This window comes from Pteropus medius, unplaced genomic scaffold (genome assembly GCF_902729225.1).
Source record: "Pteropus medius unplaced genomic scaffold, Ma_sr-lr_union100, whole genome shotgun sequence".
Classification (NCBI taxonomy): domain Eukaryota; kingdom Metazoa; phylum Chordata; class Mammalia; order Chiroptera; family Pteropodidae; genus Pteropus; species Pteropus medius.
In genome coordinates, this window is record NW_024349797.1 from 4777179 (window position 1) to 4796652 (window position 19474).

The 19474-nt window shown below is 51.1% G+C and overlaps 1 protein-coding gene across 4 annotated transcripts in view; it reads left to right on the plus strand.

Moving 5' to 3' along the window:
• The window catches only part of TMEM63C (transmembrane protein 63C), a 63973-nt gene extending 51350 nt beyond the window's left edge, over positions 1-12623 (plus strand). For all 4 annotated transcript variants that reach the window (XM_039883899.1, XM_039883901.1, XM_039883903.1 and 1 more), the window contains 9 exons: positions 961-1067; positions 2028-2114; positions 2671-2736; positions 4485-4647; positions 4905-5010; positions 5424-5591; positions 7294-7403; positions 8824-8892; positions 11688-12623. In XM_039883899.1, the coding sequence (XP_039739833.1) occupies positions 961-1067; positions 2028-2114; positions 2671-2736; positions 4485-4647; positions 4905-5010; positions 5424-5591; positions 7294-7403; positions 8824-8892; positions 11688-11888 (1077 nt within the window). In that variant the 3' untranslated portion in view covers positions 11889-12623. The remainder of the gene's footprint in view (positions 1-960; positions 1068-2027; positions 2115-2670; positions 2737-4484; positions 4648-4904; positions 5011-5423; positions 5592-7293; positions 7404-8823; positions 8893-11687) is intronic.
• The last annotated feature ends 6851 nt before the right edge of the window (positions 12624-19474 follow it).

Here is a 19474-nt window from a genome sequence, read left to right on the forward strand (position 1 = left end):
ATGAGTGTGGGGGCTGGGTGGTCCCATCACGTGTGGGCTCAGAGGGCTTCTTTAGGTCAGGCCACTCAGGCCTGCTGGTGATACAGAATGTGCAGTAGAGGTTGTGGCAAGTGTGACAGCTCTGTTCTACCCACATTCTTTGGAGCCGGGGTTCCTGGGTTTGGGGATCAATTTGAGGGTAGGAAAGAGTGAGGTAAATTCCAATACAGCCCTCTGAGAGAAGCAGTCTGTCCACGTCCCTCGCTTCCTGATACATGCTCTCCAGGATGGGAGTTCGGGGCCCTACAGAGCCATTCCTTAAGTCAGAGGATGCTTCACGCTGCTAGAGGGGTTCAGAGGAACTGAACTGTCCCGTTCTAAATTCTATAGCCTCCAGGCTATTATCATGGGCCTAGAAGACCTCTCATTTCATATGATCCCCATTCTTATTTTAGTAATAAGCACACGTATGTGCATGCACACACACATGCACACACACCCACACACACCTGCTGCTCACTTGTGCCTTCCTTTGTCATGTTCTCAATAGGTTTCAGGCAGGAGCACCACAGCTCTCCCTAGAGATTCTTTTTTCACATACTTTTCACCACTTCTCACATTAAAGGCAGTGGCACCTCCCTGAGGTGTGGGACGTGAATGACAGCAGCTGGCTCTGGCCTTAAAGTGAAGTCATTAAGAGTACCACTCCAGTGACCTCAGCATAGAAAGTCTATGCCCCTTGGGGATGTCACTTGACCTTAGGATGTCAGCCTTTGCCTGCCTCCAGCCAGGCAGACCCCTGGACAAGAAGGCAGGTGAAAAGGGCCAGGCCCACCACGCGGCCTCAGGGAAACCAGGCCTGCTCTGGGACTGCGCTGGAGGCGAAGAGGCCAGGCATGAGGGAGAAGGCAGGGGTGGCCTAGAAGGGGCAGGGCCTTCTCGCATTGACGGCTGTCTGCCTCCGCTGCTCCGCCCCCACAGAGCCCCATCGTGACCCAGTTCTTCCCCTCCCTGATGCTCTGGGCCTTCACAGTGATTTTGCCTCTGATCGTCTACCACTCTACTTTCCTCGAGGCCCACTGGACCAGGTGAGCTGGGGCTTCCTCTCCTAGGCCTGTTCTTGTCCCCAGCCCTTTCCCTTTCCCTCCTCACCACCTTACCCACCAGCCTGGTGCTGGGGAACCCTCCCATCTGGCCTAAGGAATGGGATTTGATACCCAAAACCATCCCAAAAGAGGGTACTGGATTGTCTCTGGGCCTCTGGCTTCACGAATGCTGAGATAGAGCCACCATATAAGGGATATGGGGCTGAAACCAGGCATCCTTGCACTGCTCCCTCAGCCTCCAGCCGTGTGCTGAGGGGATGGAGCTGTGGGCAGAGATACAGTCAGAGGGCACAGGATGAGGGAGAGAAAGCAGGACTTATATGGAGAATGAGGGGAAGGCTGCTAGGGTCGTAGCAGAGGAGCCCATGAACTCAATCTGACTGTCGACCCACGTAGCCCGCACAGTGCCCACATTTTAAACAGTCAGGAGCTATTTCCCATTTGTTAGCCCAGGTAGTTCTATGGTGGCTAATTGGATTGAAAATATTTATTGTATCTTGGGGCAGATGGACCTGCTTTGGCCTGAAAGCTATGTGGGTCTCAAAAGTTATTTTCTGTACCCAAAGTTCCTATCATCCTACTAGGCAGTAAGCCAGGGGGTTTGTCCTAACTGGCCAAGAACAAGGCTTATGTCGATTATTGAAACTCTAAAGGGATTCTGAGTATCATTGGTAATGTCCCTTTAACAGATGTCAAGTGTATGGCACATATACCTCCCCTTCCAGTGCTCAGGGCAGACATCACTAGTTGATCATGCCATTCTTTCCTGTGGCTCCCAGTCACAGCCTGCCCCACAGTGCTCTGTGAAGATGGCACTGCTATGCACTATTAAACCAATTTTCTAGGCCAGGTAGCTGTTTCTCTCTTTCTCTTCATTCTGTAGTTAGGCCTTTGGTTCTTATCACCGCTCACTCGCTGATGAATCTCTTTGTTTCCTTCTAGATCAAGTCAGAATCTGATTATAATGCACAAGTGCTACATCTTTCTGGTGTTCATGGTGGTCATTCTGCCCTCCATGGGACTGACCAGGTACCTCTCCTCTATCATTCCTCTCTCAGCCAGGCTCAGCCTAGAGTTGGAAACTCCTCTGTAGGCCTACCTGTGGTTGCTGCAAATCCAGTCTTCAAATAACAGTCCATCGTCTGTCATGAGCCTAGCACGTCCCCAGTATCATGTGAACTCTAAGGTGTCAGCCATGAACTCTGCCCTCAAACTGCTTATCATTAAATTGGGGAGACAAGCTATGCCTACCAGCTAACTGACAGCCCACACTGAAGAAAACCCAGCCAACATACAATAGAAATTCAAAAGAGGGAGAGAGCATGTGAGAAGAAAAGGCTGGCGAAATTTTGCTAAAGGAGGTGGTCTTGAGCTGAAAGGCCAACCTGTTAGGAGTAGGGGTGGCCCAGCATGAAGAAGGAAGAGAGGCATTGTGGACTGGCCAGCTGGAATATTAGGATGCAAGAGTCTTTGAGAATTAGGCAAGGGAAGATGGAAAGAGGGAAGCCAGTCCAAGAAGAATTGAACCCCAGGCCTCAGCTCATAGATTGATTAACTAAAGGGCCCGCCTTGTTCTTGCTTCTAGTTTGGATGTCTTTTTCCGCTGGCTCTTTGACATGTACTATCTGGACCAAGCATCCATCAGGTTCCAGTGAGTACTCGAGTACATGCTCCAGGTGTATTCCCTGTGTACACTGGGGCCGCTGCGGGTTCACACCAAGTGGATATGTATGTCCTTTATTTGCTCACACAAGTAGAGATGAATGCATGCAAACACTCCCGTTAGGCAGCCTCTTAACCTTTCCTGTGCCATGGACCTCTGCCAATCTGGTAAAGCCCAGGAGCCCCTTCTCTAAAGCTTTTGAAATAATGGTAGATTTACAGGAAATGGCCCCCAAAACGTGTCCTGTGTACTCTTCATCCAGTTTCCCCTAATGATAACATCTTGCATAACTATAGTACCATATCATAACCAGGAAACTGACATTGAAACAATCCACAGAACTTATTCAGTTTTTACCAATTTTACATATACCCTGAGTAGATGCCTTTAAATGTACAAAATACCTGAATTATGAAAAAAATACCAAATATACAGAATATAGTTATCAAATATTTTAAGAATTGAATTTGTGACACTATTTGTAGCACATTTAATAACAGGACAATGCATTTTAGCTATAGGCAAGCTGAAGTTGCATTTTATTGTCTTAAAGGCATCAGTGTGAAAGCTGATGTTACTTAGCTGAAAGAAGAATATTATATTGGGGTGAGGAGGATCTTTGACGAGGCAACATGTAGGTCATACTGGACATCCTGCCAATTCTTATTTTTTTGTTTTTAGAGTTATAAATGTTGAAAATCTCAATTTTCAAAAATGTAATGTTGCAAATGACCCACAAGCTTTCATAGGTTGCTCTACAGAGCAAGGATCAGAATTCTCCGTTATCTATAGTTTCTGCAAACTGTAATTGTAATAAGTTGTATGTTGTTCCCAAAATGAATGAGTTCATCTTTGGCTCTTCGTTATCCTGAATACAGTTTATACATGAGAAAGAAAAGTGTCGTGAATCTACGACTCAACTCTGATGCCATCAAAAAAGAATAGCTTTTGAAGGAGTTCTGAAATATGTCCAAGGCTCACAGATTTCTCTTTTCAAGGAAGTTTACAGAATCATTTAGGTGGGGACATTAGAAATCAAGAGATGCCTGGGTCACCAATGTGAGAAGAGGCAGCCTGGCCATTAGGTGAATAAATGACTCCTAGTTGGAGTTGGCCAAGCACATCAAATACATGTCTGCAGAGAAGAAATTTTCAATCATGTGTAATTTAGCAGTGTGTCTGATAAATTTTGACGTAGTGATGGGCACAAATGATGTTGTAAGATGTCAGCCCTGACTACAGCATGACATGAAAATATCTGATTTCAGTGGGTGACAGACCCACAGCCGTGGCTGACATTGTTGTGGTTTGTTGCCCATATTCTTAATGGAAGGAAATGCTAAATTGCAGTTAGAGGTTAGTGGAAATAAAGATATAATTTTTTCTCCATTCAAGGTCACAGACCCCCCAAATTCTATTCATGGACTCTCCAGGGTCTATGGGTCTAGGTCAAACAACCTGCTTTAGATCAAGCCAGCACATGTATCTCCTAACAGGACCTAACACATCCACATTTTATGTAGACTAACCCCATCCCTGCTCTAAAGGGTCCTTGTTAACTTAAAATGCTCTGGGAGCACATATTATGAAACTTATTTTCCCCATCTCTACCTCCACCCCCCATTCCCATTCCCTTGGCTCCTTTCTTCTCTCTCTCTCTTCCTCCCTCCCAACACCTCTGCCCTTTCCCTCTCCTCCTGTCTTCTACTGCCGTCTTCCACTCTCCTGATGCCCAGGTGTGTGTTCCTGCCAGACAATGGCGCCTTCTTCGTCAACTACGTGATCACAGCAGCTTTGCTTGGCACAGGCATGGAGCTGTTGCGCCTGGGGTCACTCTTCCTGTACAGTACCCGCCTCTTTTTCTCCAGGTCGGAGCCAGAGAGAGTCCACATCAGAAAGGTGAGGGCCAGGTTCTTCCCTAAGCACAGCCCTCAGAGCTTCCCTTTAGAGTGTGTCAGGAAGGGGGCCTGCTGGGAGCACCAAGCACGGGAGGCATGGTGAGCTGGGTGGGTGTTTCTTGGACTCCAGCGTTGGAAGGCAGGCTGCCTCCAGGCCTGAGCTGCCAACCAGGTCCCAGATGACGGATAAGGAGCCACGGACGCAGTCGAGCCAAGGGGACCAGGCCACCTTAGGTTGACTGCTGCCTTCTACCCCAGGACCAGACCATTGATTTCCAGTATGGGCGAGAGTACGCATGGATGTTGAATATCTTCACTGTGGTGGTGGCGTACAGTATCACCTGCCCTATCATTGTTCCTTTTGGTGAGTCATCCCTAAGGCACAACCAGGGCTGCACACTCTCAGACTGGGAGGGAGAGTTGAGCCCCACAACATCAGGCCACCTCCTAGAGCAAGCGGAAACCTGGGATAGCGTGTCAGCAGGGTGGGAGGTATCAGGGCAGGGAGCTGAGGTTGCATGACTGTTTACATAGGATGTTTTTTGAGTGAATGCATGAGTGAATGACTCTTCACCAAACTGGCAGAACAGGTTCTGGAGTTCAAGGGAAGATGCTGGTCCTGGAGGTCAGCCCCACAAGGCTCCCACATTCTGTCCTTGGCCCTTGCTGTTCTAACAGACCCTGAATCTGACTTTTCAGTCCTGTGGGGACCTTGGGACAGCACAGGCCCCAACTGGGGAGCAGCTACTGAGTGTGCCTCCATCTCCCGGTCCCCAGGGCTGCTGTACCTGTGCATGAAGCACATCACAGACCGCTACAACATGTACTACTCCTTCGCACCCACGAAACTCAACGAGCAGATCCACATGGCCGCCGTCAACCAGGCCATGTTCGCGCCGCTGCTGGGTCTGTTCTGGATGCTCTTCTTCTCCATCCTACGATTAGGTAGGTCCCAGGCCCACCCAGCCATCCCACCTCTGCCTGCCCCCGCTACTCCATAACCTCCCCCCAACAGCCCTGTAGGAGCAGAAAAGGCTGGAAGGAGCAAGGTGCTGCTCATTGAGTGTGTCCAAACCCAGTGGCTTCTTTAGGCCTCAGGGGCTCGTGTTGGAGGCCAGGCAGACCTTTGAAGGTAAGGGGAGGGCTTGGCCAGCCTATAGGAATTGTATGCATTTTGGTTTACAACCCTCAGGGCAAGAAACATCATAATCCTTCATTCTAACTCAAGGCTGTGCAGGAAATAAGATGTTAGTTCTCAGGCTCGACTCCCATGACATTCCCTCTGGGATCCTAGAAGGTACCTGGTCTTAGGAGCTGCCAAAAACTGGGAGTTGGATTCAAAGTCTGCCCCAGAGCCAGATTTTTCCTTACTCTTGGCTACACGTAGCTGCTGTCCCTGTCCCACAGGCCAGAGACTGGAAATCCCCTCTGAGACCAGAAGCTCACACTGACCTCCCATCTTCCTTCCGCCCCCCACCATATTGTTTCCTTTCTCCACCTCCACACTGGCCTTCCCTCAGGGACACTTGACCTTAACCTTCTCAGTGGCAGGGAGAAGGGGAAGTTCATATTTTCTTACTCTTCCTGTCACCGTGACATCTGTAAACACTCAGCTCTCAGTCCCTCGTGTACATTTTCTCTTTGTTGTCACCCCCCAATTTCTTATCCCCCTAGCCTTTCCCTGCCACCTAGCCAATTTCATTTTTTATAAGGCTTCTTTCTACATATAAGGGACTACAGTTTTAGTCACAAAAACAGAAAAATTAGAAAAATCAGTATTTGAATGACCCTTAACCTCACCCAGAGCCTGATGTCGGTTGCTCCCACACATCATTCTGTGCATGTTTCGGGGGAGCGTGGGAGGGAATTTATTGGTTTATTGCTACTTTTCAAAATTGTGATATTCATTTTATACCATTCAGTCTGTATCTTGAGCTTCTTCATTGAACATTATGTTCTGAGCAGTCTCCTGTGTTATTAAAATAATGTTTGAACACATGCCTTTTAATGGCTGCATTAAACTCGATCAGTTTCATTCAGTTCTCCATTGTTGGATATCGACGTTGTTTACCATTTTTTGCTATTATAAAAACATGATGATAAACATCGTTGTCCAATAACCTCTGACTGTAAAGACCAATTTTTAATATTTACCTAGAAAACTGCTACCCTAAAAAAAGTTACCAAATATCAGTAAGCAAAACATAAATGACTTAAATTCTGTATTGCTTTTCAGTGCCAAGGAAAGGTGTGGATCAGAGATTGTGGTTGGGGGCAGTGGCACAAATCAGTAACTCACAGACTCTTCCCAGGGACTGAGATGTGGCAGATGGGTGGAGAAGGACACGTTTAATGGCCACTTAAGTGGATACCGAAGTTAATTAAATTTTTTTTCATGGAGCTCACAAAATGCCAAATTCTAAACTAATCAAGTTGCACCAAGGGACGATGTCATGGTATCAGACTCATTGATCCTAGTTGTTAGGAAGAGAATTGGACAAGACCTTCTCTGCTACAGGCTTGAGGCCTCTACAGAGGTGCTGAGATGAACCCTAGAATCTGTCAGTCCAGGTGACATCTCAGTCAGCAGCCTCTTGCCCACGGCTCCAGCGCTGGAGCCCCAAGCCCACTCTCTTCTCCTTGGCAGGTTATCTCCACAGCATTACCATCTTTTCCCTTACCACCTTGATCATTTCCATGGTAATTGCCTTCCTGGGCACTTTTCTGGGGAAGATCCAGAGGGCACCTGACTACGAGGTGAGTTGCCAGCCTGCCTTTCTTCCACTGGTTCTCCCCAGCCCTGGGGGACACAGCCCTCGTCACCTGGGCACCCATAGCACCACAGAGATGAAAGGTTCTTGCCTTCTTCTCTGATTATGGAAATTTTAATATCCAATGTGTGTGTGTGTGTGTGTGTGTGTGTGTGTGTGTGTGTGTGTGTGTACCTTGCATTGGCCCTGGTACTGGCCGCCTCACAGAGTAGGGATATTTAGAAGACAGCTGTCCTTTCCTCTTCCTGCCTCTGACATCTCCTCCAACAGCAGGAGCCTGTCCAGCCACTGAGCTGTGAGCACCATTCCAAGGGATGGAAGGTTGAGAGAGAAGTGGAGTGAAGGAGGAGGGTAGAGGTGGTAAAAGATGATGACCTGGGGAAGGGAGGATAGTCATCTTCTCACTTTTCAGAGTCTTAGGATTTTGACCTTGAGGCTGTCTGAAGGAGAGCCTGGCCCCTGAGCCCGTGACTCCTTCTGCTCTTTGCCAGTGGGGCCCAGCCTATCATTAGAGAGGGGAGCCAATCACGCCCGCTGAGAGCCATGCCAATGGCTCTGCGCACGCGAGGTCAGCATTTCCCAAAGTGAGGTGTCCGTGCAGGCGTACTGGAATGACTTCCAGTGGACTGAATCATTGTTTTTTATATTCCATGGTTACATTTTTCTATTGGTTCATATTTATTTATTTTCCTGCTTATGGCAACTGACACAGGTTTTCTGTTTATAATAGTGAACTGTTTCCTTTTTAAATGAATTTATATAAGGAAAAGAAAGTAAGTTGATTTAAAGTACTGGCATCCAGATGAGTCAGAGGAGGGAGCCTCTTGAAAGAGAATCCTCTTGCTTCTAGTGATTCCACCATATCCGGGTCCCTGGGCACAGGCCCCCCTGGCCCAAGTGCCATGCTAATAAAAGAGCAGAGTGACTGACGCCTCTGGCTGTGTCTTCCCAGTACAACGATGCCATGTGATGTGGTCACCCAAGTGTCCACTCTGGAGAAGGAAGGTGGCAGGGGACTTAGATCATGGTAGTTTAGGACTCATTCCAGATAGAGAGGGGAAATCCCAGGAGGAAAGAAAAGGGAGTTGAAGTCAAGGCATTTCCTAGACTCAAAGCAGAATTATCTTTGAACCCCAATCCCAACTGTGCTTACTTCCCCCCACTATGGTCCTTGAGAATGGGACATTCCAGAAGGGTCTTCCTAGCATCCCAGTCCTCTCTCTGCCCTTCCCCCCGCCCCCTGGGCTTCAGCCCAGCCAGCTGGGCTGCAGGTCTGGACAACCAGAAGATCCAGGGGAGCAAGAGGCCCAGGCGTAGGGTCCAGGCTCCTCTGGATGTGGGGAGTGAGGGGTCAAAGGACAGACACCCCAATTCTGTGACCTCTACGTTTCTCCCCACTGCCGCAGCCCGAGGAGGAAATGGAGACCGTGTTCGACATGGAGCCAAGCAGTACCTCCTCCACACCCACCTCCCTTGTGAGTCAGTGCCTTCGCCCTGGGGGACAGGTCAGGAGGGGGTGCCTACAGGGGTGGGCTACTCCAGCGGCTTTGTGGAGGCACCAGAATGTCGTGCCTACCCTGGGTATCGGGGAGGAGATGGGGCCCCCTCGGGCTGCCTCCACTGATGCAGCAGGACTTGGCCCAGGTCACATTGCTGCCATGGTCCTGGCTGAAGAGCTGGGAAGAGAGAAGATCCAAGGTTTTCTCGACATTCTCTAGAAGGAACTCAAAGAGGAAGAGAGAGGTCAGGGAGAACTCAGCCACAGCCAGCTCAGTCGTGTAAACGCAGGGACATGCTGGGGCTCGGCCTCAGGACTGAATGCTGCCTCCAAGGGCTCAGGTGCCAGGCAGAGCGGCACAGACAGAGCTGCAGGAAGCTATTGGAGGTCTGCACTGAATGGTAAGGCCGGGGTGGCGCCAGATAAGTGAGCCCATCGGCGTTTGAAGAGATGAGGCCAGACTCAGAGCAGGGGCTCAGGAGGCTGGCATTGGCTCCCACACCATGTCTCAGCCTGGAGGGGCGTGAGCACTAGCCAGCATCCCAGCCACAAGTATGGATGCAGGGCCACCAATGTATGCACTGAGCTGGGTACCAGGTCGGCCCATGCCCCAAAGCCCAGATGCCTCGGAGGAGCACTGAAGAGGGCACTCAGGGAAGGCATCTCAGAGGAGGGAACATCTCATCCAACTCCAGGAATGGGAGTAAGGGTTGCCAAATGGAATAGGGTGTAGGGGAAGAGCATTCAAGGAAGAGGATCAGCCTGTGCACAGGCCCAGAAGAGACAACCTGGAGCGTTTGAGGACTCGAAGACAGCCTGATGGAAATGGCAGAGTTGGGGGCAGGGCCCGGCGGAGGGCAGGCACTGTTAGGTTCAAGCGCAGAGACATGACAGTGCTGGATATGGCCACCCCTAGTACACAGAACTACAGGTCTGCCTCACACTGAAAAAAAACCCTACACAGGGAAACAAATTGTCTCTGGGAGGTGGCAGGGAGGAAGGAGCTTCAGCACTGGAAAGACTAAGAGGTTTCAAAGCAGGAAAGTCTCTCCTCACATAGCATCTCCCCTGAGGCCCTTCTAAGATGACCCCTCTGGAATATCGTTGGTGATTGACTATTGAAATCTTCTTAAGAGCCTGATGCTTCACCATTCATGCTCTTGCTCTTTATGGTAAACCCACATAGTAGGGGTTTTTAGCCTCATCTTACAGAGAAGGAAACTGAGGCTCAAAACAGTCAATTAATTTAGAACCCCCGGTGCTACTTAGCAGGGAAATGGCAGAACAAAGTTTGAACCAGGTCTGTCTGACTCCAAAGCCTAAGCTTAAAAAAAAATTACTGGAATTGATTTTTTAATCTTTCCTTATTACAACAGTAGTATATTAACATTGTAGATATGATGGGGAAAAACAGATAAGCAAAAATAAGAAAATTAAAAGTCTACACCCAAAGATGACCACTGATACCCCAGTGTAATTCTCCCAGATATATGAATAATTTTTGCTAAAATGAATTAATATTGTATATTGTTTAATAACCTGCATTTTCGTTAACAATCTACATCTTCTGTATATATAAATTTTTACCTCTTTGAATACCCAGTCCATATTTGAATTGTCCTAAGTGTTCCAGAAATACCTTTTATAGCTTGTCCAAAGCAAGATCCAATGAGGACTCTGTGCTACATCAGTCTGGCGCCCTTAAATTCTAGTACCGTTTCTTCTTGATGACTTCTTGGAGAGACCAAGCCAGTAATCCTGCATAATGCCCCGCCTTCTGAGTTTTTCAGACTGTTTCTTCATGACTCCTTACAGCAGATTCCACTATCTCCTGTATTTCCTAAAAACTAAAAGTTAAATCCAAAGGCTTGATAGATTCAAGTTCAACACTAAGTGCTAGACCACTCTACAGTTAGTGCCGTGCATCACATCAAGAGATACATAATATCCTGTTTACTCCCATTAATGAGGCTAAAGTGACTTCCTGATTGACAGCTGGTTTCTTCCACTGTTCAGTTACAATTTTTCCACTTACGACCAAAAGGTCCTCTATGGGGTTTACTTTGGCATTATGCAAATGTCTAGATTCTGCTGTAGGAAAATTGTTTCCTCATCAACCAGGGCTGTTTGGTTTCACTGAAATGAATTCCTACAGGAAAGCTTTAATTCTACCCCAGAATTACCTATTATCCTACTTCGAAGGATGACAAACAGCTCCATCCCCAGTACTTCCTGTGTTTCTCTGTTCTACTACCCTCCCAGACATTCCTGGGACCATTCCTGGATTTGACAGGTCACATGACCAAGACCTCAGGCAGCAGTCTCCATTTCAAATCCTGATTCACAGGCTAACCAATGACACAGCCCAAAGGAGCTGAGGATGCACCTCTGAAGCTGTGTTAGAAAGTGCACCAGCTCAGGGATTGGGGGGCGGGGTGTCTCCAGACCCCAGCACAGGGCTGCCTAATGTCACATTCCCCTGGGTTCAGCTTGACCTGGAGCCCAGAATGAATAGCACATGTGCTGAAGAAACAGTGGACCAGGAGTCAGACCTGTACTAACTAGCCCTGGGAGTTGGCAGCTGCTCATTAAATGACCCAGAGCAACTTGGTGGATGGGATGACCAGGACTCAGGCTGCTGGTGAAGAGGAAGGATTGTAGCTTGGAGGGGCAGAGGCTCTGGGGGTAGGTCGTAAGGGGGAAGGAAGGGTCTGCCCAGGGCCTTGCCCCAGATGTGACCTCACCCCGATCTCCCCTCTCTGTCCTGAGCAGCTATATGTGGCTACCGTGTTGCAAGAGCCGGAGATGAACCTGACCCCAGCCTCTTCTCCCGCCCGGCACACCTACGGCACCATGAACAGAGAGCCAGAAGAGGGAGAAGAGGAGAGTAGTGTGAGGGGCTTTGCAAGGGAGCTGGACTCAGCCCAGTTCCAGGAAGGCCTGGAACTGGAGGGCCAGAGCCAGTACCACTGACCAGGACCCAAGGCCTCCACCTGGCGACTCCAGCCAGGAGTGGCAGCCAGGGGAGCGCCCAGCATGGGGAGGCAAGAGTGGGGCCTGGACCTCCCCACTGCTTCCTGCAGACTTTGGAAAGGCCCAGCAGAGACATCTGCCGCCTTGGCCATGGAGGCCCCGGACCACTGACCAGCTAGAAGGGGAGGAACTAGGCAGTGCAGAGGGACCCCAGGACAGGATGGGAGAGGTGGCTGAAGCCCTGCACACAGAGACTGAAAGCTGGAGGCTTTCCCAGGGTCGAGACAGAGAAAGCGTGCCTAAGGGAAGAGGCAGAAGGAAGCCCACCGAAGATGCTCCAGGGTCTTCGCCACCTTTCTACCAGCTGCCCAGCCAAGGAGCTTCTGCTGCTGCTCCTACAAACCCCCTGTCCCAGCTCCTGGCCCACCCCTCCCCTGTGGTCTGAGAAAGTGTAAGTGCTGAGCCTCAGCGACCAGACGCAGATGACCATCTTATCCAGGGGTCCCTGCATAGGGATCTGCAAAGAGAAAGTTTCTGCACCCACCAGAGCAAGGGGTCAGCTGAGACCCGAGACCTGAGAGGAGGAGACTGAGGTTCTTCCTGTTCCTCTGCCCCTTGACAGATGTCCCCAGGAGCAGCAGAGACCCTTCTCCTTTCTATTCCTGTAAGGGTAGCTGGGACATGGTCACTCGGGGCTCATTAAACAGGACCTGTGAGCATTTTGATGATGGCAAACCTTGGCTGGTTACTGTAAGATGGAAGGGACAGAGTCAGAACTCATGGAGGGGGTCTTCTCGCAAAACACTGGGTGATGGGAAATCAGATATACCTCCCCAAGCCCCAGGGCCTAAGGAGAGGACCCCCAAGGCCCAGGAATGGCTGCTCCTGCCTCATACCCACCTGAGTGCCTGGGCCCCCAGCATGGCCAAGGCGGGCAGCAGCTTAGGGTAAGAAGCCCATGCTTCAAACTGAAGGCAATGGCCATTCTCTGGCCTCTAAGAGGGGCCCTTCCTCTCCTCTTGGGGCTACCTTGTACACGGCACTGAAGATCAGTCAAGTGGCCTCCAGGGTGGTTTGGGCTCAGACATTGTGAAAGCCCTGCCATGGGTGAGGGTGGGAGCTGTGTCATTGTGGTCACATGAACAATGTGACAGAGAAGCCCCTTTTGGCTGAGTTAGGCTACCCTCTCACCGCTGCCACCATCTGAAGCCTGGAGGAGTCAAATCCTGAGCAGGAACAATGCCGGGGACACCCAGCACTTTTGCCCCAGGCAGGGGGTATAGGCCTCTGTCTCTGGGGACAGGGCCCCGACAGGGCCCCATCAGGACCAGCAGGCAGCCCAGCAGGGGAAGACATGGAGAAGGGCCAGCTGGGGCCTCAGTGGGCCAGAGCGAGCCAAGTCTAATGGAGTCTGCACGCTTCAGAGTTCTCCCGAGCTCCTTCCTGCAAAGGTCGGGGTCCCGCAGCCAACCTGCTGAAGACGGGCCTCGGGCTCACCGCACCTGGGAGTGTTCACCTGGCCCCAGGCACACGTGTGCCCGTGAGCTCAGATCACCTGGGCCTCGACCCTCCTCCATCCTTGCCCACATCCCAGCTCCAGAAGTTCAAAGCTTCACACCATAGGAGAAATAGCACTTGAGAGGCAAACATTGCCATACCCCAGGCCTTGGCCCAGATTTTGTCATGCGGAATCTTTCCAGAGAGCTCGAGTCTGCTAGGGAGGAGGCAGTCTCTCCTTCTTCTTTTCCAGCGAGGAATAAGGAGGAATTTATACCCAGACAGTCCCTCATAAACCCAGGCCCCACAGGACCCCCTCACCCCAGCATTTCACCAGCCAACAAGGGGGTAGGTCTTTTTCAGAACAGGGTGGTCAGGGCCCCAGCGGGGAGCTCCAGGCCTTGCCCAGCCCCCAAGAGTGTGGGAAGAGGGGGAATCCTGCCAGAAGCTGGCCTGTGGGCTCTTCTTCCCTGGGGACTACTGCTGGCACCTACCTCTAGTCTCTGCAGCCCCTGTTGCTTCTGCCACTGTCTCCCTTCCTCCTCCTGTCTATCCAGCAGCCAGTGGAAGCTGCATATAGAAAGGGTCCCAGTGGATGACGTGGCAGCATGGCTGAGGGCTTTCCCCTCTGAATCTGGGTCAAGTGCATTTGGTTCTGAGAGAAGGCGGTGTGAATGTTGGGAAACTTCCAGAGTCCACTCACTTCTCTACTTTTCCTAGAGACCTAGGGCAACTGGCAAGTCCCCACCACAGGCGCCCGCCCACCCCGGGTCACCGTGTGGGGATGTGGGCGTGCTTTGGCTCCTTACACTCCACATCCAGGCACCTTCCCTTTATCTTGCTCTCAGCCCACACCTGCCTCACCCACTGGCCTCCACCCCACCCCACTGGCTCACTTCCCAGCTGCCTCTTGCCCATCTGTCTTCTGAAACAACCCCTCTCAGACTTGATCCATTCTGGAAGGAGCTGCCTCCGTGTTGGGAGACCCGGGATTGCCTGGAGCCTTCAAGACGTGCCCCACTGGGCCTAGAGCAGCTCCACACCTGCCTGCCTCTTCCTCAGATGATTCTGGAAGCCAAGTACCTATCGGCAGCATTGCATCCTCTGGGGACCTGGCAAGGAGGTTGAACTCCCCTTGGCCACCACCACTAAAGGAACATACCAGAATGCCAAACCTCCTTGTTATTGATGCTATGACCATGCCTTGAATAATCGGTCCTCCCAACCTCTGCTGGCCTTTGCTTCTGCATCTGGACCCTCCCAGCTGGGCCTTCCCTCCACCTGGAAGGAGCCAGACCTGCTAAGGGACAGACCTTGCTGAGGTCACTGGGCTGGAGCACCATACCTTTGTGGCTTTGACCGCTGAGGCCAGAGCTGCCCCTTCTGGGATCCCGTCACTTCCGAGGCCTTTTGTCGCCCCTGTCCTCACAGGAGAAGGCCTTGAAAGTACCGCCTGGTCTTCTGGAGAAGTGGAAAGTGAATCTGCCTCATTCTTTCTGCTATGGATGCCCTGGAATCTCCCTGAGCAATAGGGGAGAACTTTCTGGTATGTGAGCTACCCAGGAATCCATTGGGGTAGCCCCTCCGACCCCCAGGCAGCAGAAGTTCTGGGGTGAGTGCTGGGCCCTGAGAGAGGGCCATTGGCCAGACCAGCAGCCGGACTTGACAAGATGAAGACTTCAGGGACAGGTTTCCAGAAAGAGTGACCGACAGGGCTCAGGTCTGCAACAGCCTCAAGCAGTAGTACGAGGGTAGATTAAAAAGAGGTTAAGCACTGGGAGGTGTGTGGGGCTGCCAGGTCAGGCCTGAGTGGGGTAAGAAACACTCTCTAGCAAAGGCTGGTTATGTCTACTGTTGCACCACGGCAAGGAGGAGAAAAATGCCCTGCTCTGGGGACCATGTGTCCTGGCCTACGACACCAGGATTCTGGCCGCCTTCTAGGCAGCGTGATGACCCTGGGCTGGTCATCTCATCCAGAAAGGAGGGGTAGACGAACATGAGGCCAAGTGCCCTGGCTTATTACTAAACAGAGCAGATTCAGCTGGTGGGGGTGGCCGGGAACAGAGAAAACAGGGTAAAGGTGGCGATTCTCCCACTGATGCCCATGAGGACAGGACAATCTCAGGGGCAGCCAATGGCTGTTCTCCAGCCCCACCTCAGTGGATGCTCTCCTTAGTCTCTCATAGTCCATCAGTGGGCATGGGTTCAAAGTGCCTCCTGGCATGAGCCTGAGTATGGGGCCCTTGACCCTCCCCTCAGAGCAATTATTTTCCAAGTCAAGTCAGATGAAGTCCACGAAGGCTTCTTCAGGGGACTGAGAAGTATAAAGACCACACTGGCTGGGTGGGAGGGGCTGTGGCTGGGAACAGCAGTGGGCTGATGGCTGCTATAGGAACAAGGGGCCTTTTCCTAGGATTCACAATCTCCTGCCACAACAGTTACCTCTCAGATTCTCCTCAGGGGCCAGCAGGCTCCAGGGTCCCCCAAATCACAGGCCCTGAGCCACTTCTTGGTTCAGCAGACCATTCAGAGGATTTGCTCAGGGAGAGACAGGCATAGAAAGACAGATAGACAAAGACACTGAAGAGGGAGGGCTGGGGCCTTCCATCGTGAAGTCCTGAGAGGATTAGGGTTGGTCAGTGCTCTCTGTGCTCAGCAGGCCAGGAGGACTGGAGGCCAGGAAGGTGGCTGTTCCTGGGCTGGGGGCAGGACTGGGGGACAGGTCAAGAGGGAGGCCTGTGCCAGGGAGGCCCAGGATGCTATCTTGATGGCCTCTGCCCAGGAGAGCACTGGAGCACCTGACTGAATGCCGTGCTGGGCTCTGCAGGGCTGGGGAAGTGGCAGGAGGGGCCTGGGGTCCGGGAAGCTCTGCCTGGAAGCCAAGACTGAGGCGGCTACAGGCCCCTCCAGGGCTGGATCCCTGCCACTCTCCCAAAGCCGCCATGCCGGGGGGAAGCTCAGGTCTGTCCCGAGGAACCTCCACGCTTAGAAACTCCAGGTTTCTAAGTCCAGTCTGTAACTTAACAGACATGGGGGGGGGGGTGAAGGGGCTGGCTAAGGGGAAGGCGATTTACAGGTTTTCTCAACAGATGCTGTTTTCTGAACGCTTGACTGTCCCTCAGCCTTGACAACCAGCAACCCAGCATCTCTAGACTCCAATGCTGGGGTTCTCCATCCTAGCTGCAAATGAGTCTCCTGGGAGATTTCCAATAACCCCAATGTCCAGGCCCCATCCCAGGACAAACCAAACTTTCCGGGGCAGAGCCCAGGCCTCCCTGTTTTACAAAAGCTCTCCAAGTGACTAATGTTCAGGGATGATTGAGTGGGTGAGGAAACCGATCCCAGCCTTGTGTCTCTGGAATGGGGGAAGCTGGTTTCAGCACCTCACAGTGTCTCACCTCCGGAAGGGTGTGACCTGCAGCCTGTGAATGGTCACAAGTCCACAGGCTGAGAAAACTCCCTTCACTCTGCCTCCAGAGGCACCAATGTCAGATGGCTGATAGGCAATCAAAGGTTAGGCCCAAACAAGCATTTGCTTTCTGCTTCATAAGGGATTAATACCTAGCACTGGCACAACTTCTGTTGTAATCATCTTATTTTGCAATAAGTACTACTGTGTGGTCTAGACACATGCTGGGCCTCAGCGGTCACTTCTGGCTACCTTGTCACCTTCAGCAAGGGTTTGAAGAATCTCCTCTTCCCTCCCCTCCAGAGAGCCCAAAGTGGCTTTTCTATCAGCCTTCCCATTTTGACTGCAATAGATGACAAGTGCAATAAACGAATTTATATAGGGGATGTCGGGTAAGGATAAGTGCTTCGAAGAAAAAATAAAGCAGGTTAAGGGGATGGGGAGCGACTGGAAATGAGGAGGATCCGGGACAAGCTCTGCGGGAAGGAGGTGTGAGCATGTAGAGGTTGCACGAAGCAGGGCCGGGCAGATCTGGAGGGCCCAGGGGTCAGTGGAGAGGCCAGAGTGGCTGAAGCAGAATGAGGCGAGGTCTAAGAGGACAGTGGGTCTTCATAGACTACGGTCGGGACACAAGTTGACTCTAGTGATATGGGAATCTACTGGGGGATTCTGAGTAAGGAGTGACATGATCCCTTTAAGTGTCGAAATGATTACTGTGGCCACTATGGGGACAGGTGGAAGCAGAACCCCCATTGGCATGCTATTGGATGCATTCAGGAGAGACACTATGACAGCTTGGACAAGGACGGGTCAGTGAATGAGGAGAGAGAGAGAGAAATCCAGAACAGGGTGTGAGGATGGGTTAGATGTGGGGCCTGAGAGAGAGCAAGGAAGTAAGGGTGACTCCCAGTTCTTCAGCCTGAACAACTGGGCAAATCTGTTTTTGGAGGCAGAGGATGCTGGAATTGGGGGTGGCGGGGTGGCGTCTGGGGAAAATAGCAAGTTCTATTTTGGTCATGTTACATTTGAGATGCCTCATAGGGATGCTGGGCAGGTGGCTGGATGCCAGAGCCTGGAGCAGGGGAGAGTTAGGGTGGTGATGTAAACTTCAGAGCATCAGCATGTGGGTGGTGGTTAAAGCATGGGACTGGCTGAGATCTCTGTGGGAGCAAGTGGAGGGAAGAGGCTGGGAGGAGACTGAGCAGAGACTGATCAGGAGTAGCAGCAAGAAAGGAAGAAAAGCAGGAGAGCCTGGTGTCCCAAAAGAAAGGGACTCGAAAAGGAAGGAGGGAGCCCCCAGCTCTAACCACACATGACAGTAAACACGGGGCATAGAGGAGCGAATTCAAAGACACCACAAAGAAACATGGGCCTAATTAGAATGCCAGACATGCCATTAGACAAACGAGCCGGTTTATCCCACAAATCAAAAGCAGGGGAGAATGGGAGAGGGGCTGGTGGGAAGTGAAAGGTTCAAGAGACACCACCAGATGCAATGGATGGCCCGTGGCTGCTTCTCAAGTTGAACAAACCAGCTGCAGAAAGACATCTTTGAGACATCGGGAGAATTTGAATATAAACTGAGCCTTAGGCGATGTCGAGCAGCTACTGTTCTTCTTGGTAGGCGTGTCGATGACATGGGTTAAGAGGTGAAAAAAGTATCAGCCAGAAGTTCATATGGAAGACTTTACAGGTAAAAGATCAGGAAGTCTGAGATTTGCTGTAAAACTCTCCAGCAAAATAAGAGGGGCAGAGGAGACCTCGAGTTACTCACCATCGATGCTCGGTGAAGGGCACGTGGAGATTCACTAGGCCCCGATTTTTGTGTATGTGAACATTTTTCATAATGAAAAGTTTAAAAATAAAGAAAAGAGTGATCAGCTCTTCCGAGCGCTGCCGAGCAGGAAAGCAAGATGAGGACTGAGGTGTGACCCTGAGTCCAGCAGGATGAAGGTTGCTGGTGACCTGGACAGTAGCAGATGAGGGTTGGGGATGAAAGCGTGGTTGAAATAGGTTCCCATTTGCTCATAGGAGTGAGAAAGTGAAAATGGCCAGGAAAGACAACTCTTTTGAAGAGTTTTGCTATCAAAGGTAGTAAAGAAACAGGCTGGTAGCTGGACAGAAGAGGGGCATAGAGTGGGTGATTCTTTGTGGGCTGACAGACTGAGGAAGAATACAGACGAGAGGGTCACAAGGCTGAGACCTAGAATAGAGGAGGAAGGAACTGCGCCCCGTACACACACACACGCGTGCGTGCATGTGTGCACAAATGTACACATGCACAGGCACAGACGAATAAGCAGAAGTTTTTACCTTCTAAAGAGATAAAAACACTCATGCTTGGGATACCTCAAGACACAGGTAGGAGGAGGCTGTCTGGCTTTTCCAAAGTCAGGTCACCCCAGTCACCTGAGTGGGTGTCAAACATTCGAGAGCCATAGGTCAGACATGGCCTCCTGAGTCTGAGCTGTTATCAGATCACTCAGCAGAGGAGGCCCTCTCTCAGTGGGGACTGTGAGGCTCAAAAAAAAAAAAATGCTTTTGGTACCACAGTGGGAAAAGCATTCCTAACATGCTCCAGACTCAATGTCTGCAGTCACACAGCCTGGCAGGCCTGGACATCTGAGCTCACCTGGGAGCTGGGGAGGCTCTGCTGGCACCTGCAGTGTTGGTCTTGAAT